This window comes from Rhinichthys klamathensis, unplaced genomic scaffold, assembly GCF_029890125.1.
Source record: "Rhinichthys klamathensis goyatoka isolate OS25496 unplaced genomic scaffold, OSU_Roscu_1.1 h1tg000184l_1, whole genome shotgun sequence".
In the NCBI taxonomy this organism is placed as follows: domain Eukaryota; kingdom Metazoa; phylum Chordata; class Actinopteri; order Cypriniformes; family Leuciscidae; genus Rhinichthys; species Rhinichthys klamathensis.
The window spans coordinates 34,346-56,571 of NW_026606712.1; the positions used below are offsets into that span (position 1 = coordinate 34,346).

The 22,226-nt window shown below is 39.9% G+C and overlaps 1 protein-coding gene across 1 annotated transcript; it reads right to left on the bottom strand.

Annotated features, from left to right (window-relative positions):
- Nucleotides 1–1,649: 1,649 nt before the first annotated feature.
- LOC130094975 (all-trans-retinol 13,14-reductase) lies at nt 1,650–8,641 on the bottom strand. The gene is made up of 11 exons (XM_056261591.1): nt 8,401–8,641; nt 7,766–7,948; nt 7,329–7,570; nt 6,325–6,526; nt 6,014–6,211; nt 5,692–5,811; nt 3,966–4,104; nt 3,739–3,848; nt 3,338–3,504; nt 3,100–3,259; nt 1,650–1,808 (listed from the first exon to the last, which is right to left on the bottom strand). The coding sequence occupies exons 1-11, from the start codon at nt 8,558–8,560 to the stop codon at nt 1,663–1,665; spliced, it is 1,827 nt and encodes a 608-aa protein (XP_056117566.1). The 5' UTR covers nt 8,561–8,641; the 3' UTR covers nt 1,650–1,662.
- Between the last annotated feature and the right edge of the window lie 13,585 nt (nt 8,642–22,226).

Sequence of the window (22,226 nt, forward strand, 5' to 3'; positions counted from 1 at the left end):
AAATTTAAGTCGGCCTGTTATTTTTAACCGTTTAAAATTAAATTAATAAACTAATGAATAAACAATAATTACATAAATAGGCATATATTAATCTTTATGAATATAATTGATTGAATTACGGTGGGAAAAAATGTTAAGAACATTCCACTGGCATTAAATTTGTTTGTAAAATTAAATAAGTTTGTAAATTGATTTATTGAGATTAAAATAAATTAGATTAGACTTGATTTATTAATTGGTATCTGTATATATTTGGACTTTTCCAGTTTCCACCATCGTGTCGAATGACCCAAATGCCATCAGCGGTGACGCGATCTGAATTTCTCCTCAACATATCGTGATAAAATGGTGTTTATTGAATATTCTATCTTGTTTAATACCGCGGTAAGAGTGCACGTTGTTTATTCATTTGAAAACTGTACATAAAACGTAATAATTGACGTTACTGACTTACCTTGTCTGTGAATGCAAAACCTTGAGCAGGAGAATCTACTATTTTGGATCACTGACACTAATCAATGTGTTGTTGTTTGCCATGATTTTAATAAAACCTCGCGACATGCAGGGGTGTGAGATTTATATCGGGACCACCAGCCAATGAACAGCTGTAGATTTCTGCTGGATTTCCCCCATTTCACTCAACGATTTAAGAAAAACGATTTTCTCAGGTGAAAAGATATATAAATGTATGCACTGAATGTCGACAAAAATCATATATTGTAGGCTATATATATATATATATATATACATACACATAAACTGCATATAATACCTTTACCTATACCATGCAAATGACTTTAGACACATAAACAAAATTTGGTTAATAGTGGTTGAGTTTAGGCTTGTTAAAGATCATCTCTTTTTTTCTTGCAGGGTCCTGATGATTAATTTGATGATACAACAAATTAAGAAAAAAATGCATTTATCAAAACCTGCCATTTTGAGACTTGCAGCCACACTGCCCCCTTGATGTAAAACCACATCCATTCCACACAGTGATTTGTTGTTCAAATCAACATATTTATTCCAAATGCACAAGCATCCATTGTATATTAATTAGCACATTTATAGGCAGATTTATACAAGTCTGCAATATCACTGCAACTTAAAAGGTAGCAAAACACAGGTAATGTGCACATGCCCTCATCCGACAGCTTCTCAAATATATCATTTGCATGTTAACCCTTTATACAGACCTAGAGGCCTAGATCCACAATAATTAATTAAATCTAAGTGCAACTAAGACTTCAGTTTACAGTTAGTTACAAAAACCCAATTTACACAGTGCAAAGCTTCTGTCTTTTCACACACACAAAAAGGTTAATGGGTTTAGTCAAATTTAATTATAACGGCAGCACTGTTTTTACAAAACGCTTGATTAAGTACATTATTTTACAGGTTACAGTAAAACCATTTGACTGAATCTGATTTGTTTCACTTTAAAAGTAGATTTGAAATCATAGTCGTGTTTTAAACCAGTAAGGCACTTGGTCAACTGCATTATTGTTAGGTTGTGCAGTGGGTAATGTTTTAATAATCACCCAGATCCTCCCTCTGTTCTTCTCCGAAACCATATCTGAGATATGTGTATATATATATATATATAAATATCTCAGATTTACACACACATGAATGATTATGTAGATTATGTGTTACAGACACTTATTCTTTCTTCTTGTTGTTGCAATTCTTGGCTTTTCTGGCGAGACTGATGGCATCCAGATGAAGATTACGTTTCATGATGACAGAACCACACGTCAGCGCTCCTGCCAACGCTCCAGCAAAACCACACATCATCATATCCTGACCTGTAAGTGAAGTGCAGATTTGAAAGAGAAAGGGGACAAACCAGAGATCTCAGAACCTTCACTGAAATGCACCTTACGTATTCTTCATTTTAAACAGCAAATACAAAAATGCAAGGCATGGCCCATGTCTCAAAATATACTTCGGGATGGTACTGTATGTGTACTTATTTTTAGTGGTTTAGTTATGCTATGTTGGGTTCTGTGTTATGTCACGTGGCTACTTGGATATATTTGTGAAATTATTATTGTAGTGTCTAATAAGCCAGCAATTTTTTTCCGTCAGACTAAGTTTTCTCGTCAAATAAAAATAGCAGGCCTACCTCAATCCACACCTTGTCTTTTTTTTTTTTTTTTTAAGTAACATGTCTACATGATGTGGGGTTAGTCTGGAGCGCATCCTGTTGACAGTTAGACCAGCGGCAGAAAACACCCTCTCTGATAGGGCACAGATGTCCCGGGAACACAGATAACGTCACAAAGAGTTGCCAGCTTCGGGAAGCACCTTTCATTTGCTTGTGGATGTTTTATTTTCTTCGCAAGTGATATTGCATTGTACTTGTAACTACTGCTGTATCTTAATACCACGTAGCATATTTAGCAAGTATCTTCGTCGCCCTTTCTGTCGAAATGGTCCCACGCAGTAGGCCTAGGCTACTTCTTTTCGCTTGCTTCATTTTGCTTGCTCAGCGAAATATGTCTGTAGGCACGTGTGGTTGCGCGTGTGTCGACGCGCCTCGTGAGTTAACAAATATAGGCTATATAGTATTTTTTTTAACCGTGCAGCAAAAAAAACTAAACTTTTAACTGTTAAACCGTTTAACTGATAGCATTAATCGGTCAAATTTTTTACTTTCGGTTAACGGTTAAACGGTTGATATGAGCATCCCTATTATAAACACAATTGCGATAAATAAAGTCAGAATCGCGAGATATGCACTTGCATTTGTGAGGAAAAAAAGTCAGAATTGTGAGTTATAAACACAATTGCGAGAAAAAAGTATTTTCTATACTGACTTTTTATCTCGGAATTGTGAGATATAAACTTGGAATTACAAGGAAAAAAGTCCGAATTGTGAGATGGAAAAAAACACACAATTGCCTTATCTATTTTTTATAACATTATTATTGTCAACATCAGAGAATCATGAACATGACAATTCTTTAATCAATAATTAAAGTATTAACTTAAAATCTCTCTTCAAGTAAATATTTCACATCTAAGCGGTCCGGCTGACAAAAAGTTTATGAAACCCTGCATCAAGCCAAACAAGGCAGAATCAGACGCACCCACCTGTGAGGAAGAGGTTTTTAACGGGTGTCTGTGGTCTGATGATGGCATTTAGTTCAGGGCTGAAGCGAGGAATTCCATGATCAGCACCATAGATCTCCCCTTTAGGAGCGCCTATGTAATGCTGATTTGTGATTGGGGTGCCTGCATCCACAAATTCAATCTGCAGATAGAGACGGACAAAAACAGTGCATAATAAAATGAAATCAAAAAAGAAAAAGACTGTTTGTAGAGTTCATACCCTGTCCTTGATCTTAGGAAAGATCTCAGTCACTGCTTCTAATATGTTATTGATGAACGCCTGCTTCAGCTCCTTATAATCTGTGCTTCTGTTCTTGATTTTGTCATCTTTCCACTCTTCAAACCATTCATAGTTAGCAAAGCTAACAACAGTCAAAGTGGATTTACCTGTAGGCGAAACATATTTGGATTTTGATGATGCATCAAGTAGTAGAATTATCAGTTATTTTATTGGAGAACCTGTAGTAACTGATTTGATTACTCTTACGCTCGTGTGGTAAAATGTGGACAAGCTCAAAACACTTTGCATCTCATTTACATGTTATGTACTGTAGCTTTGTCCACTTGTGATCAGATCAACAAAAATATTAATTCCAGATGTGAACTTTTTTTTCTCTCTACCTGGTTTTCTTTCTGGCCAGGTTGGGTCTTTGGCTGAAGGCGAGGCCACAAAAATCATAGGGTTACATTTAGAAGATTCTTCCCTGTTTCCTTTCATGTAACCCTCCACCCTGGAAGAACAGCAGACATTAGCACATAACGTGAACAGTGCTGATTTTACAGTAGACAATGATTGAGAAATACACAACATTTTGATTGCATCCTTTTTCGGATAGGTTCACACTCACAGCTCATCCAAATTGTTCTCAGGGAAGATAATGAAATTGTCTGCTTTTAGGTCCAGCTCCTCCTTTGTCCCATCCACGCCAATAAAAATACTGAGACCCCCATCTCCGTGCTGCACCATACTCAGCTGTTTCTGGATCGCTGCACAGTACCATCACAAAAAGACCACACAGTACGCTCACATTAAAAGGAATACTGTACAAACGTCACAGCAAAGAGGCAGGGCTGTCGCGGTGAAGAAATTTCCCTTGCAGTAATTTTGAGTGGCTCAATAGCGCGATATGCAGTATTACCGGCGTTTACTTATTTATTGTTATAAAAAATACGTGTTATGATGTGGTCAGCATACACAAAAACAATGTAACCGAAACTAAACAGCGTCTCTGCACATTGAAAGGCTGTCACTCAGTGCGCACATTGTTACGCCAACGGACTGTCTTTGAGTGAGTCATTAAACCGTTCATTCAACGAAAACGTTCAAAAAAGCTGATTCCTTAAATGATAGATGTAATCAAACAAGGTGTTAATTATTTTTTAACTTTGAGCTCCACTTTTCAAGGCTCGGCTGGCCAGCAATGCTTCACTTTTGGGCAAAGCTGAAGCAATACTTCACTTAATAGAGACCAATGGCATTGATTCAATGCGTGACTCGCTGCTTTTCCCCCACGGCTTCCTCGCGCTGTGTAATGCTGACCAGAGCTGACACCATTCATGGTAAATACCCTGACACGTTAAAAGGATGATACGACTAATATTTCGCTTTCCTTGGAAACGGCAACCTTTTCACGAATATACATGACTTGACTTCAAAGACAGACGCAAATCGCACGCGCTCAGTCGATCACATTCACTGTCTGTTTAGGCTTAAATCCAAATCCACGAATCCTCTGTACAAATCACCATGATATCATTATTAACTTATTTAACATTCAATATACACATGGTACGAGCTACGAAGGGTGGCCTTATGAAAAAAGAAAACGCGGTTCGCGGTTGCTGCGGTTACTTGCATTCCTCTGCGGTTGGCCTGTCAGTAGCGCGGTACTGCAATATTGCGGTTATCGCGACAGCCCTACAAAGAGGTTTCAATTTTACTGATGTCATAGCATTAGGTCTCATGTTTTAGTTTCAAATATATGCCTTATTTTATTTGAAAGAATGTTAGCATTGCTAATAATAATGTTGCTGATGGGTTTTTTTTTGTTGAGACTGTACTGCAATGCTAACATTGATGAATCTTTCGGATAAATAAAGCATATGTGTAAAACAAAATGTATTAATACATTGATTTAAAAATAATACAATTCTGTATTGCAATACTAACATTAAGGAGACTTTCAAATAACTGTACTTTATTTATTTGAATGTCCAAGCATTACAGTACAACAACCACAACATATTATTATTAATCAATAATATAATATTATTTTATAGATGTACCGTACATTATATTTTATACTTAAAAATGTATCTGATTATTGATGATTAATAATAATATAAAAATGTTGTTGTTGTTGTACTGCAATGCTAACATTGATGGATCTTTTACATTAATAAAATATAAAGTTTAACACTTTAATACAAAAAAGGTATTGTGATACTGACTGAAATAATAATGATGATAATTATGATGATGGTAATAATATTAATAACAATCTACAATGTGCAGTACATCCAGAAGCTCTCTGAGAACCTTCATCTTTAATAACAGAATAAACTCTCTCTTACCAGGCATAGTCTGCACATCTTTAGGCAGGAGATGCTGGTATGTATTAAAGATTCCAGCATCTGAAATCACCATGGGAGCGTGTATATGCACCTCCTCCTGCCCCTTCAGAACACTCACACCTGCAGAAATGCCAACAGAACAATCCAGTCACAGAAAACACCTTTAAACATGCATGTCTTGCAAATGTCTCATTTAAATTGAATCAATTGTAAAACGTATAATTCACAGCCAGGAAAATGTACAGTACAAAACATTCTGCAAGAAGCTAAATGCTACAGTATATTCTCATTAAAGAGTTGAGTGGGAAGTGGGACGTGTTACCAATAGCCTCTTTAGCATCATTGAGGAGTATGCGGTTGACAGGTGCTCTAACAAGCACAGCACCTCCTGCCTTCTCAATGATGGGGATCATGTGGTACGCGATCTCACTAGCACCACCCTTCGGGTACCAGGCACCATTCATGAAGTGGCACACAAGCAAACTGTGCATGGAAAAGCTTGCTTCTTTGGGCATTTTACCTGTTTACCAAACACAAAAACCAAAGAAGGTCAGTAGCTGTGAGCTTTATGCACCCAAAACAATACATCAACAAACTGATATCTTAATTTCCCATCAGGCATGATTTTCTTACCGTAGGTCCCAAAGATGTAGCACAACACAGCTCTCAGGTCCTTATTCTGTGTGAGCTCATTCACCACATCTGTCAGGCTGCGGGACGCATAGCGGAAAAAGGTAGAGAGCCGTTTGGCCAGGCCTGTGTACACCAGGAACTTTGCAAGAGGAATTGGGAGGTGCTTCAGCAGACCCACGAACCATACGCCTTTCCCAACTTTCTGACAGGAGTAGTAAGAATCAGGGTTACAGTTTGTGTTTTACTCCATGTCTTCATGAAGCTTCATGAAGTCTAATCAATTTCTAAGTCTAGCCTTTCTAACAAATGACACGTAGTATAGTGCATTAACAATCATTAATCTGTTTGTGGCTATGATTATGGGGTAAAGGTCATGCAAACTGATACATACAGTCATAAAGACAGTTTTTCTTTAACTCCTAAGGGCATTAAAATACCTTAGATTATAAGAGCACTGAATGGCTTCAACTAAAAGTTTGGGGTCAGCAAGATCTTTCTTTTGGAAACAAAAAAGTAATACTTTTATTCAGCAAGTATGCTTTAAATTGATCAAAAGTGACAGTATTTATAATGTAACAAAAGATTTCTATTTCAAATAAATGCTTTTTTTTTAAAACCTTCTATTATTTTTTTTATATATTACGGTTTACACCATTGATAATAATAAGAAATGTTTCTTGAGCACCAAATCAACATATTAGAATGATTTCTGATGGATCATGTGGCACTGAGGACTGGAGTAATTATGCTGAAAATTCAGCTTTGCATCACAGGAATACTACTGTTTTACTGTATTTTTGACCAAATAAATGCAGTCATGGTGAGCATAAGTGGTGAGACTTCTTTCAAAAACCTTTTTAATCCTCTCAAACCTTTGAACAGTAGTGTATATATTTGAATAAAAAAACAGCTTCCATATGACCAGCATATCCACTGATACCTGATAGACAACCCCTGTATTTTAATATTTAAACCACCTACTGAACACTATACTTGTTTCTCACCATGGAAAGTCTCACATATTCCTCAATGGCCTTTTCCTCCCCTGGGAAGCACTTCTTCAGTTCGTCTATATAGCGTTTCCGTCCACTGTAGATGGGGTATATGCGCCGATTTTCTGGTGGACCCAGGACCACTTTATCATAGGGGTTATCCAGCGGCTCCCACTGCAGCTGCCCATTTGTCAACTGGTCTATCACACAGCGAAGTTGCCTGTGATCCTGCAGTTCCCCAATATAGTGGATACCTGAGGCAGGGGAAAGGGATTCAGATCACCACAAACTGACCATTAGGAAATCAATGTATGCAATTTTGAAGGTGAAGTATATATGGCTATGATAATTGGTATAATAAGACTAGATAAATGTGCTTATCTTTGACAAAGTAAGACTTTATAGGGATTATCAGGATGAGATTGCTGAGGTACAAAATTCATTCTCACCAACATCAAACTCAAAGCCTTGCTCTGTGAAGGTGTGACAGCATCCTCCAGCCCGGTCATGTTGCTCCAGAACCAGAACCTTCTTACCAACTTTAGCCAACAGGACAGCAATTGCCAATCCACCAATCCCACTGCCAACCACTATTGCATCCAAATCCTGGGGGACCTTACTGGCCAGGAAGCCTGGATGTGGAAACAAATGTGGAGTTAGACTATTTTAGGGTGTTTAGAGATAAGCAAAAGCAAATCGTTTAATGCAGGAAAAATGTTTGGTTAAGCTGTCATAGATAGATAGATAGATAGATAGATAGATAGATAGATAGATAGATAGATAGATAGATAGATAGATAGATAGATAGATAGATAGATAGATAGATAGATAGATAGATAGATAGAAAGATAGATAGATAGATAGATAGATAGATAGATAGATAGATAGATAGATAGATAGACGCAAGGGATCAGTAAAAGGTAACTTAACTTAGGCTAATTAATTTAAAGTACACACTCAAGACTTCATAAGCATAACTCAATCGTGTGGTCGTATTGTCAATCAAAAACGTATTATCTAGTCAGCAATATTAACACTACAATAGACAGTAAAGTAGAGCGTAAGTTGATATTTGTAAACTGACCTTGTTTCAGGACTTTGTTCTTCAGCTTTCGGTCAAACACCATGGGCTTTAACGGCTCGCGCGTATCGATACCAAAAGGGTTCGGCCCAGACGTTGTCAACAAATATTTAAAGACAATGGCCACTAAAGCCAAAGAAATTAAGACGACAGCAATCCACATGTTGTAAGGCGCAAAATGTTGTTAACCTATGTGCTGACAAGTGCAGTCATACATACTGTAATATACTTCCTCACACCACTTGGGGTGTGCATTGACGTCACGACACTTTCCCGCCGGAAGGGGGCCGCCCTCAGCACCGAGTGGCGAAAGAGCTGCTGCGTGACTGGATTTAATCATAGACTGTGGATTTAATAGGGGGAAGCTGCGAAAACGCGAGTAAAACGAAGGATTATTATTTTAAACTAAAGGTTGGCCTCGATATAGTGTTCCTTATAACCTAGCTGCTATATATATCGTCATATCGTCCAGCCTTAGACCTTGTATAGTTTTTTGTCAGTGTTTATTTAAAAACGTCCAATTATGCAGAATGTACGATGGTAAATATTTAATTGATGAGTTGTCAATGCTGCAAAATATAACAATACAATATAGGGTATGATTTTACCCCTAAATTCAGCACATTGAAACGAAATGATAACTGCAAATCCATCTTTCCCTGCCTGCGTCCAGTTGAATTGCAGCGATCCATTTGCTTCTCTGTTCCGTAGCTTTCAGAAGTCTGTAAAAAATATAGGCTACCTCAGATTTCTTGTCCTCAAAAAAATAAAGCAATCGGTCAGCAATAGCAATTCTGATTGCTGTTGTCTGAATCTTATCCTATGAATTCTTATTTTTGGCGTTGTGAAATTTCTATGCACATGTCTGGGCATTATTTTGCCAACACATTTCCGCATTTTTACTTTTTACAAAATAAGCTTGGAAAAGAAGAAAGGAAAGTGATAGGCCTATACAGCAGAATTGGACAACGCAACCTTTTCGTACACAGGTGTCTATTTTCAAACATAACATTTATGGAATTCAAACATGACCACTAATAGCCTATTTCAATTCAACACGCACTCGCAGGAAATGACGACAGGTGTAAAGTTTAAAGATAACTAGCCTATTTCTAAATAAGCAATAAAGGTATAATATCTCTTATTCATTTAGATCTCTGTCACTGCGGCGAGCATGGAATCGCACAGATCCTTTTCTCTTTCCTTGAACAGGAAACGTCCCCCCATTTCTCTCCCTTTAAGATAACACAGTCTTCACCATGCAAAGGATTTTCGCCTTTCCAGTCATCTGGTGGTGACTCCCATCTAAAATGAAGTGTAGTATTACATGTATGAGATCAAGAACAGATGTATTTGGAACAAAAACTCTAAAAAGATAAAAGAAAAAGTTCTATATGGAACCATATAAGTTTCTGTCATGCGCTTCATATAACCTTTGTTGTGGCAAAAATTTCTATTAAACCATCATCACTGCGTAAGAGACACTCTGAATCAAATAGTCTTTTAAAAAGTATTTATTCTTGAAAGAAGGCCCAAGTCGCCACACAGTTGCTACTCTGTGAAGTGAGTGAGACCCTGACAGGAAGAACTGGGCAGCCTTTATACTGACTTCAAATGTCTTCATTTCAGGGCTTCTTCCCGCTACGCATTCCACAGATAAAGGACCCATTGCTGCTAGCTTCGATTTGTCACTAGCTGACCCTTAAGACCACCCAAACTAGATGATGACCTCCCTAGCCAGCTGTTCCCAGTGTCTCGTCCTGCACTTCAGGTGTACAAACATATGGTACATAAATTTCCCGTTCACATAATAGACTGTAAAAAAATACAACTATCTTGACTAATGGTGACATACTCTCCTATCTATCCATGTGTGGAAATTTTCTTAGATTATATTACATTATTAGCACATCAGTCATTTGTTGTGGAATCAGACACTTTGTTTCTTTTGCTGTCGCTACAATCAGTGGGACAGCTTTCCAAGCGTGGGATATTTGCAGACAAAGCCAGCAGCTTGTAGATATCTCCAGTTCCTCCTTTTGCAGCATCGCCAGTGCACAGGCTTTGTCCCCTAGACACTTCATCATGGCTTTCTGCACTTCAGGATTCACTTGACCTTTTCTTGCGTCTCCGTTTCCCATCCAAGCCATCTCCTCCCTTGTTGTTTTTTTGAACTCAGGTGCCACAAAAGGTTTTTGCGTCGGGACTGCCTCATTTACAACAATGTCCATTGTCTCATCCCAATCCGTCCCCTCCTTATCCAGGCCACAGTAGTACCTGCCTTGGTCAGAAAGTCGTACTTGTCTCAGCTCAACCACCATTCCACACTTGTTGCTGCTCCACTTGTTATCCGTCTGCGCTCTGAATCTGTCGTCGTTTCCCTTCTTGGGGTCGTAATAGTATACTTTCACGCCGGCCTACTTACATGGGTGTTGGCAGAAATAGAAAGGTGCATACTCTCTGCTGCGTCCCTCGCAGTTTGGACAGTTCTTTTGGAATGGGTTCCATTTGAAACTCACATTTGATCCTTCCTGAATCGTGACTGTGTTCCCCTCTAGACCTCTCATCGGCTCCACGGATGTAAATGCGTTTCTCTTAACACGCTGGCGGATGGTGTCGTTTGGCACAGATGTCTCAGTCCAGTTGGTGCCGGTCAACAGCACTCTCAGGCCCTCAGTAGCCGCGTTTCCATTACCCTACAAATTGCGCAAATCGAAATTGCGAATTAAAAATACGCTCAATGGAAACACGTAAATTTCGCAAAAACTCCCAATTATCGCAAAAAAGTTTTTACGCTCGCATGAGGTGGTTTTTCAGGCAATTCGAAAAAGGAATATTTCGCAAAACTGCAATGGAAACAGTTTTTGCGCAATTACAGTCACCTGACTTAGAAGGCGCGTGTGTTTGGGGTCCGTGTAGGCTATTGCGTCCATTCGTTTTTCCTTTAACTCGTATGAAAAACGAAAAACATGCTTTCTTCTTTATTAGTTTTTAGACTGGTGAAAAAATATTCACATACAAACTTATTTTCCTTATATATCCTATTGCTTATTTAATTGAAAATCAAATAGGCCTAATTGACATAGGCCTACAACTTTGCGAAATTTGATTTCTGCATTTCATTTTGACCCGGAACATTTAGATAATATGGAGCGTCTGTGAAAAAATAAATTAGCCTAAATGAAAAAAAGCTCAGTAGGCTAGCAAAAAAAGACTTCTCATACAAAAAAAATATATATAACACAAACTCATTTTCCCAAACTGTAAAAGGTATAAAAATAATACATTATAGCCTATTACATTTATTAGGCTATACATTTATTAGGCTACATATTTAGAAGACGCTTTTATCCAAAAAAGGAACAAAGCAATTCGTCAAATGTCATTCATAATACAGGTTAGACAATAATAATACAGGGCTAAGATTATCACAAATAAACACAAGATTTTGACGCATATCCAAGGGTTGTGCGGAGTGTGGAGCGCGCACTGCATGACGGAGGCGCGGGCGCGAACACTTGCATTTTCCTGTCAACAGTGGAAACAACTTAAAATACTCTATCATTTATGGTCATACAGAAAATAATAATACATAATCCGCAACTACTTTTATTTGTGTAAACTCACAATATTATTGTTAAACAAGAAAACGTTCTTCTTTTGCAAAATAAAAGAAAACAATCAGGCGCGCTTTCATGATCTCCGTGAACTGGAACATGTCTCAGAAATGAACTGAAACAAAATATAGCCTATACAGGCTAAAGCTTGAAATGTCAAATTCAAATCGAAAGCAAATACCTTCTGATTATGTAATCCATATGAAAGGTGCATTTCTCTCTAAAGGCGCGCTTTACAGTGGAGATGAAAATATATTTGCAGTCGGCACTAACACTAGTTTATTAATAAACAATTAAAATGCCTCGTTATTTTTTCAGACACATTTATTATCATTAGCCTATAATCACTTCACCTATAAATCACCTCTCTGTAGGCTATGGTTCCAGAGACATGGCTCTTCTTATTCAGCACTGCGGGAAAAATATTATCAGGTTCTAATTTGGCCTTAGAAAACCAGTAAAATCAACATTTTTTTCATATTAATTTGTGAATATTTTAAATGTTTAATAAAGGGGCAAAAAAGTCATAAAAAAATCTGAAAATTTGTCTATATTTATTTTTTTGCGCAGCATTTGGTGTGTAGTAGGCTACAGTTCAAATTCAAAATTTGTTGTTCAACTTTGCGCTTTAAAAATACAACAACCGTTCATTTTTCGTTTTTTAATTAGGCTACGGGTTAAAAAAGGAAAAATAAATGTACGCAAAAGTACACGGACCGTTTGGACAGAATACGAGACAAAGTTCTTTATTAAATTCATAAAAGAAAAAAGAATTGCAGGAATACTAGATTCTAAACCTCAAAGAAATGCCAAGACATTGGAGCAGAAATGAGGGAGAAACACACAGAAACACCTCATGTGCCGTTCACAGTATTAGGGTATTTCCTTACCATTAATGCTTGGATAACACACCACGTCTCCTTCCATTAATAATAATAATGTCTAGTGCGGTGGCTGCACGTCTATTCACATGTGCTCAACGTCCAAAGTCGCATAACATTGGTTAATGGAAACGCCGTCATTTCGCTATAGTTTTTTATCGATATTTAGAAAAAATCGCAAAAGTTTTGCGCAAATCTGTAATGGAAACGCGGCTAGTGAAGTGCATTATTATCAGGCAAATTGTCACTGACAGCAAAATCATTATGCACATACTCTTAACCAGGCCGCACATTCCCGGCACTCTGAATGGGTGCCACAGTCTCAGACGCTCCATTTCTTCAGTTAGCTAGATCAGTAGTGCAGCTGTATGACCAGAAAGTATGAGGGAGTTCAGTCTTTGAAGCACTGAGAGTCTTATCTTCTCTGTTGATTAGAGATTTGTTTGTTTGCGCAACTATGGTTGCCTGCCTCTTCCAGTCTCCTCCTTGCAGCCTGTATCTGCTTCCGCTAAAACACACAGCTAGAATGCAGGGGTCTGTTGTTAATATTTCTTGAATCTTCCTCAGTTCGTATACCTTTTCATGATGATTACTGCTTGTGACCGCACAATGGGCTCCACTCTGCACACAGGCCATGTTAATCTTTTTGAATGTCCTTGCTCTTGCACTGATAATGGTACTTGGTGTTCAAACTTGATTTTGGCGTTTATTGACATTCACGTTGAGTCACCTCCTGCTGCTGCTGCTCCACGATGTAGGCGGGACTTTCCTGCAGTGGTTGGCATGAACCCACTTTGCCCTCTCCGCGACCTTCACAGCCGTGTGTGTTGTCACGTCAGTAGCACTTGGAATGGTCCTAATCACCTTTTCGCCCTCCAGCTTTTCCTCCTTAGATCACGGCTCACCAGGTTTGATGTTATGGAGGAAAGTTTCAGCAACCTTTCCCTGGGCAGCTTTTACCTGCACACAAATATTGGACAACAGAGAAGACATTTGTTTGCAGGAATTCAACATGTCATGCTCACACAGATCTGTTGATGGCAGCCTTTGTTTTCCCCCTTCTATTCCCATGAATGGTGGTTAACCAAAGATTATTTCAAATGGACTTAGATTTGTTTTGACTCGTTTTCTCATTCTCATGTAAATCGACACAATTGGGATTGCCTTAACCCATGTGAGCCCAGTTTCCTCACAACACTTAGCCAATTTGTTCTTGACTGTCTGGTTCTCATGTTCAATAGCGCCCCCCAGAGGCAGCGTGGTAGCTGCAATGTGTTCTCATATCAATTCCCAAGAATTGACCCACTTGTTTTATTGCTTCATTAACAAAGTGTGTTTCATTGTCAGAACTGATTTTTCTTGGAATTCCCCATCCCCATCACATGGTCTAACCCGTGTGTCAACTTTGCATAATGTGGAAAGAAATGTCTGGGTAAACAAGGCGTGCCATCACAGCTCATCCACACATTCTCCTCAAAGCTGCAGCCAGATGCCTTCCACTTGTTTTTCTCTGCACCTGTTGCAAAAGTCGGCATGCTCTATAAACAAGGAGAAATGTCGAGGTTATTGTCATATATCAATGTACATGACGTTTCTTTTGTCTCCTGCGCTGCCTCGGCCTTCGCTTCTGCGTCCTCTCTGCCGTTTCCTGTTGAGTCTAGACTTTTATCGTTAGTATGCGCTGCGCATTTACAGATCGCGACCTTGTCTGGTAAAAGAATGGCCTCCAAAAGGGCAGACACAAGCGCGGCGTTTAAAATCGGACGCCCATCTTACTTCAAACATTTTCTGTGTTTCCACAGCACTCCAAAATCGTGCATGACCCCAAAAGCATAACGCGAGTCTGTGTAAATTGTCACACATTTGTCTGCCATACGTTTACATGCTTCTGTCAAAGTGACCAATTCAGCTGCCTGGGCTGAATAATTTGATGGCAATTTCCCAGACGACACGACTTCAAATTCAGTGGTTACCGCATAACCAACCTTATTCTGTCCTGTTTGTGGATCTTTGAAAGCCGACCCATCCACAAAGAGGACATTGTCACAATTGTCCAGTGGTGTGTCCAAAAGATCTGGACGCAGTGTGCACACCTGCTCAAGCGCTGACAGACAACAATGATGTTCCTCTTATCCATCGGGCTGTGGATAAGTGTGATGTTCTTTGTTCTTGCAAAATCATAGAGACTGCGTGTGGAACCATTAAAGTCAAATCAGAATACCCCACAAATTCTCTGGATGTCATTACTGCCTGCTCAGCAGCTGCCACAGCCCTCAAACAGTGTGGGAGTCTGCCGCGACTGGGTCAAGTTTAGTTGAGAAGTAAGCCACAGGCCGCAGTCTGTCCCCATGATTCTGCAAAATAACAGAAGTCATAAACCCATTCTTTTCATCCACCATCTAAATAAACGGTTTGTGTACAATGGGCAGACTCAAAGTAGGAACCAGAGCCAGTTGCACTTTCATGTTTGCAAATGCCTCCTCTGCTTCACTTGTCCAAACAATTCTGTCATACAACTTTAACCCTTTCCCTGTCGTCAGGGCTCGTAAGGGCTGTTCAAGAATTGCATAGTTGGGAATAAATGTACGACAATATGCACACATTCCCAAAAATGACAACAACTGTTTCTTTGTAATTGGCTTTGGCACATCTTTTATGGCCCGCACCCGTTTTTCAGAGATGGATTTACTGTTCGGTCGGATAACATGCCCCAAAAATGTTATTTCCTGTTTGACAAACTGCAATTTTGAAAGATTGACTTTGTGTCCTTCATTTGCGAGGTGCTTCAAAAGGACACAGAGTCAGTCACACACGTAGCTTCATCACATGCACAGATCAACAAGTCATCCACATATTGCAACAAAGCCATTCCAGCTGTCAGGGTATTTCTGCCAGGGCAGATTACTGTCTGAGACAGAAATAGCCACCACACCATGTTTCTCAATGCACTCTTTACAATAGGAGTCACAGTTCTCTGTACTTCCACTTCAAAATCACAATGTGACATAAATGCTCCTACACATTTGCTGTGTTTCACTCCCTCACTCATTTCAGCCCAATATGTGGCTTTCATGCATTTTCTAAAAAAGGGCCCAAATCTGCCCACGCTTGCTCTTTGGCCTTGGTCACTGATAAGTGCGGCACAGTCTCTCCTGCTATCAAATAGAACTGCTGTTGTTTTTCTGTTAGGCAAGTTGAAAGTACACACACATTTTCTGTCCAGAAAATCCTATCAAATTTCACAGTCTCACTTTCTGCCCCATTAAAACTAAATCCCACTCATACTGCGTCTCATGTTCCACTACGACATGTGGCGTGCAATGCAATTTGTCAGGCATCATACTTTCTGTGTTAAATGACACTGTTTGATGTCTTGCCAATAACAAAATCATTTTTGCCCAATCAAAATTTTTCACATGCCATTTGTACGCCCATTGTGGCTCAAATTTAGAACAACACATCTGCAGTTCTTCCTCAATGCTGATTCCAAAGGAACCTGCAGTAAGGGTTCAATTTAATTGGCACATTAAATCTCTGGCCATTAGCGGTGCTGGACAGGCTGGTGAACAAAAAAACGCATGTGTCAATGTTCTCCCCGCTTTCGTCTCACACTCTAAGGGCACTGTGAATTTTTCAGAAATTATATGGCCTGAGGCCGAAGTACTCTCATGCACTGACCTCGTCAGTTTTGGTACACACGGCAAGTCACATGGTCGTATGGTTAAATGCGCTGCGCCAGAATCAACAAGGAAATCCAACAAGGAAATAATGTTCCCTCAACTAACATTGGATATCTTGGCATTTCTAAAAAACCCTGCACTTTTGTACATTCTCAAACATTCATCAGAAACATCATTATTCAAAACTTCATCATTCACACGGAAAGATTTGCAAGCATTTTCTTCATTGCAGAGAGCAGTATGTAAATCAGTGTATGTGTGTGTGTGGTTAATAAATGTTCACTTCCCTTTTCTGTGGCCGCCAGCTGATCGCCCATTGCCCGACCCTCTCCTCTCTGCTCTCTGCTCTGCTCGCCTCAGTCCGCCTTCTGCTTTCCCGGACATTCTCTAGCCCAGTGTCCGTCTTGTTTGCACAGTTTGCATTTCGTGCATTCTCTGAAAGCATGGTCATCAGTCCCACACAAGCCACAATTCCACCTTCTCTGGTTTCCTTCAGCCCTGTTATAATTACCGTCACCTCTCCTCTTCTTATCAGCCCACTTCTGCCGCGATGGAGGTGCGCTGGTATTAGATCGCACAACCGCCAGCTGGAGCTCTCTCTCCCTTTTTGCCTTAGCCCTTTCTTTCTTTGTCAGCAGCTGCTCTTCTGCGTGCACAGCGTGTGCCATAGTGGAGTTTAACCGCCCGTTCTTCCACTCAATGTAGCTTGTTTTCACCGCTTGCGCGATTTCTGGTCTCAGTCCATTCAGAAAACAACCTTGCAAATGGCACTCCCACATACCTGGTTGATTTCCTCTGTCAGCGGGCTCTTCCAAGCCACTGTGTTTTTTAAATGTCTCAAAAAGTCGAGTGTAGTAGTCCTGAACAGACTCTTCTCTCATTTGGCAACAGCTGTTAATCTTTGCTGTGTCCACGCGCGCTGGGAATGCCTCTTTCATGGCCCTAGCAAGAGCTTCCACTGCCGCACGATACAGAGTGTTGGTTTCATCTTCCCAGTCTCTGTGTACTCGCCGTTGTTCTGCTCCTTGCATCCTTCCGCTCACCTTGTGCCAGTTCGTGGCCCCTAGTTTCACGGCTAGCAGCCTTTTCAGTTCTTGTGTGGTGGGGCTGAATTCTTGACAAAAAGTGATCAGTTCAGTTGAAAACTTGTCATCTGCGTCATCCTGATTCGGCAAATGGGCCATGGCTTCTTTCATATCAGTCACCGTCCAGAGTCTGAAGACCATCATCGGTCCTTCAGCCCCCGCTACCTCCATTGGATCCATGAAGCTGTGTTTTTCTTCTTTTATCTGTGATCTTGTTTTCATCTGCTTCTCGGCCCCTGCATCTTCCCCCGTAGGGGTGTCGGGTATCTCACCAGGATCCTCATCCTGTTCTGCATGTCGGGAGGCGGAAGGAGCTGACTGCCTTTGTCTCGTTGCTTGCGCTGGTGCTGGTCTTCTGGGCGGAGAGCAATCGAGATCGGGGTTCAGTTTCTGGGGTTTCAGCTCCGCCACGGGATAGTGATGATTGTACGCCGGCGGCGCCGGTGTCACCGAGGTTGCATGTGGGAGAACACAAACATACTGTGGGTTAGTTGGTTCGGGTGGTGCTGATTTCTCACCCACTTCATTTTTTCCCTCAATTTCATTTCTACAAACTAATTCTTTCTGCATTTGCCTTCGTTCTCTTTTATCTGCTTCTTCAAGCCAACAATCCACTGTTTGTTCACATTTTTTACACACATGTTGAACGCAGCCACAACAACCTTTCTGTTTCTCACTGCCCTGTTCAACTGATTCCCTTACCACCTTTAATCTCACGGTGCTCAATGTTCCCTCCCTTGGAAAATCATGGTGTTTAATTAGCTTCTCTATATCTTGCATACATTTTTGCCGGTGATTTTTCCTCATTTGACAGAAAACTGGTGTATCATATTTGTTAAGCTTGCTTTGAGATTTCCCCATTATGGCTGTTTTCTATTTACCAGTTCGACGCACGCCTTATAATCTGTCAGACGTCTCCAACAGATCTGATTTTTAACCTAATATCGGCCAGGGAAGCACTTTTCAGTGCTTTGTTAATTATGGTTTACTCAAAATCTAACCCGGGAGCACTTTTCAGCGCTCAGTTGATTTTAGTTCACCTAATTCCAGAATCTTTCCAGAACCACCCTGCGAGAACTCAGTCTCCGGCCAGAAACCTCTTGACTTGTCTCTAGGTCTCAATTTCTCCCAGAGAACTTCTTGTACCCGCACCACAGAAATAGTCTTAGCCACTAATGGTTCACTCACTTTTATATGAAAAGAAATGTAACTGTCTCTTACCAGTAGGGTTGGGTATCGGTTGGGTTTTATCCGATTCCAGTACCTACTCGGTATTTTTTAAACGGTTCCGGTGCTTAAACGGTTCTTAAATCGCTACTTAAGAAAATGAAACCGTACACACTTTATAAAAAAAAAAAAAACTTTAATTTACAGGGCCAAACTGGACACAATATTAACTTAAATCTTTAAACAATATAAATACAAGTAACATATGGTAATAATAAAACCAATATAAAATAAAAATTCATATTTACATAATATCAAATGAAACAATATTGTATCAAAAAATGTAATAATACTAGAGATTAATAGAGATTACTGCAGAGCTGCCAACTCTCACGCATTGACCGTGAGACTCACGCAAATGACCCTTTTCACACAGAAAAATCGCGGACAAAGAGGACACTGACACCGACAGACAAGACAGAGAAGGTTACTTTTGATATGGAACTAATCCACAGCTGTCAGATTCTGTCAATATTTTTACGAGATTCACACAATAAATAACGTTTTGGCTCTTTGAAATGTGACAGATCGCTGTAGCGCGTCAGTTCAAACGGCACGTGATACAGCAGCCTACAAATCCACTGCTTCTTAGCTACGCAGCGCAGTGAACCTATGAAAGAGAACATCTCTGGTTACTGGTGTAACATATCTCTCAATAGGGAACGGGACGCTGCCCGGACGCTGCCAAGCTGCTCGCGCTGCCAACCAGCTTTCTTTTTCGGCAGAGAAATCTGAGGAGTGAGGAGCAGATGGCGCGCGCGCGCCAACATAATATGACGACGTCAGTGCGTCGAGGCGGCGCCCGCGCCATTAGCCAATTAATTGGCTTGATTCTATATGGGATTCAGACTATCGGCACACCCAGAGGGCGTTCTGACATGTAGTTTTACACGTGAAATGCAGCCAAACCTTGCGAGAAAGAGCGCGCATGCGAGACAGAAGAAACTGTGCTCCAAACTGTGTAGCACACGCACGGCGGAGAGGGAGAGAGCGAGAGACCTTGCGTGTGTGTGTGTGCCTAATGAAGTTAGGCACCGAAATCAGGCACCGAAATTTTCGTTCTTATTCGGTCTGGTTACTACCGTTTACGTCGGAACCGGTTCCCTATTGGCACCGAATTTCGGTACCCAACCCTACTTACCAGTGATGCTTTTGTTGCCTCCCGGGTTCGTTTTCTCAATTCCAGTGGAGTTCTCCTGGCCCTGATGGCGGTCGGTCCCTCTCTCTGAAGTTTGCGAGGTAGGGCTGGAACTGCTCAGTCCAGGTGATCAACCACCGTCCGCTCTCAGGTCCAGAAGGCACTTCCAAGGAATCCTACTATTCTGACATCAAATTGTTGTGGCAAAATTTTCTATTAAACCATCATCACTGCGTAAGAGACACTTTGAATCAAATAGTCTTTTAAAAAGTATTTATTCTTGCAAGAAGGCCCAAGTCGCCACACAGTTGCTACTCTGTGAAGTGAGTGAGACCCTGACAGGAAGAACTGGGCAGCCTTTATACTGACTTCAAATGTCTTCATTTCAGCAGGGCTTCTTCCCGCTACGCATTCCACAGATAAAGGACCCATTGCTGCTAGCTTCGATTTGTCACTAGCTGACCCTTAAGACCTAAAATAGATAACCTCTGAGGTCAGAGGTCCCTACCCAGCTGTTCCCAAAGTGTCTCGCTCCTGCATTCCAGGTGTACAAACATACATAAATTCCCTCTTCACATACATATATTCCCCGTTCCCACACCACACTACAAATGATAAAAACATGTGAAGGATTATGCTATCATTTAAGACATTTGTCCTTATAGGACTTTTTTGCATTAAGCATTCTTAAAATTGAGTCAAGTACCATAGAACCGCATTGAACCTTTTTCATGTGTAAAAACAGCTTCATTGGTTTGTGATTTGTCACTAATTACAGAGCTGAAGGTCCTGACAGGCTTTTAAAATTATACTTCCAAGAGGATGTCGTTTAAGGGGGGTGTGTTATCCACCCAAAGCCACACTCCCTCTGTATGCCTGTCGTTCAGACCAATCCAATGGTAGTCGCCATTTACTCTCTCAGAGAGAAATTATACAACACACAAAAACGTTTGTTGTTGTCTTGTGTAATGAAACCCAATCATTTTTAAATTGTAGACTATTAGTATCTCTTTCTCTCTATATCAGTGTCACGCTGCTCCCCATCTATACCTGTTGATCTTTATTGTTGATGATGACCATTTCTCCACCCAGATCATGACAGCGTTCTCTGCTGCTTTTCCAGTCCATGGTATTATTGGAGAAAACATAGAATTTGCCCTTGTCCTGGACCCACTTCTCTTTTAAATCTGCATGGACAGGTGCATATTCAAAACATATGACATCTCTACTATACCTGGAGTTATTTTTCATTTTTGGTTGAGAATCTAAATGAGAGCCTGTGGAAAGAGGTAAAATTGGTGATCAGAGCAATGTCACTGCTTTGGAAGAGAGTAATGATGATTTATGAGTTTAAGCAGTTTCTTCTTGGTTCACAATGCTGATTCGCATTTTTGGAAAGATCTGTGAATCATTGTGGTGTAGTGAAAATGAAATTAAAGATGCAAATTATATTTAATATAAACATTGGAGTCCAAATAAGTCCACACTGAAAATCTGGGATTTTTCAAAAAACAGAAAGTAAACGGAAAGTTACAGTGCAACATTTTAGGTCAATAATCAAATAGCCAGAACTGAAATGAAATGAAATGTCTATAGTTACACAGGTATGCCAATACCCCATTGGCCAGCAGAGACAGGAAGAGGAGAACTGAACTGAATTTGTTCTAAACAGTGCCCTGCATAAACCACAAGCACTTGCATAACAAGCCATAAGAGACATTGGATCATGCAGTGTTATTTATCAATATTTTGAATTATTATTATTATATTTTCTGTTTTAATTTTAATTTTAGTTTAACCTTTAATAATTTTGATATGTTTTTTTTAACATAATTTTTGTAATACCTCCAGATAGTTATTAATTGTTTATACTAATTATTATTTCAGTTTTAGTATTAGTTATTTTAGTACATCAGATGAAAGTGAGAATTGTTGCCTTGGCGACTAGCTAAAATATATGTTTTTTAAAGTTTTTTTTTTTTTTATTGATTTAAAGGGATACTCCACTTTTTTTGGAAATAGGCTTATTTTACAACTCCCCCAGAGTTAAACTGTTGAGTTTTACCGTTTTTGAATCCATTCAGCCGATCTCCGGTTCTGGCGGTACCACTTTTAGCATAGCTTAGCATACATCATTGAAGTGGACAAGACCATTAGCATTTCTCAAAAAAAATGACCAAAGATTTTCGATATTTTTCCTA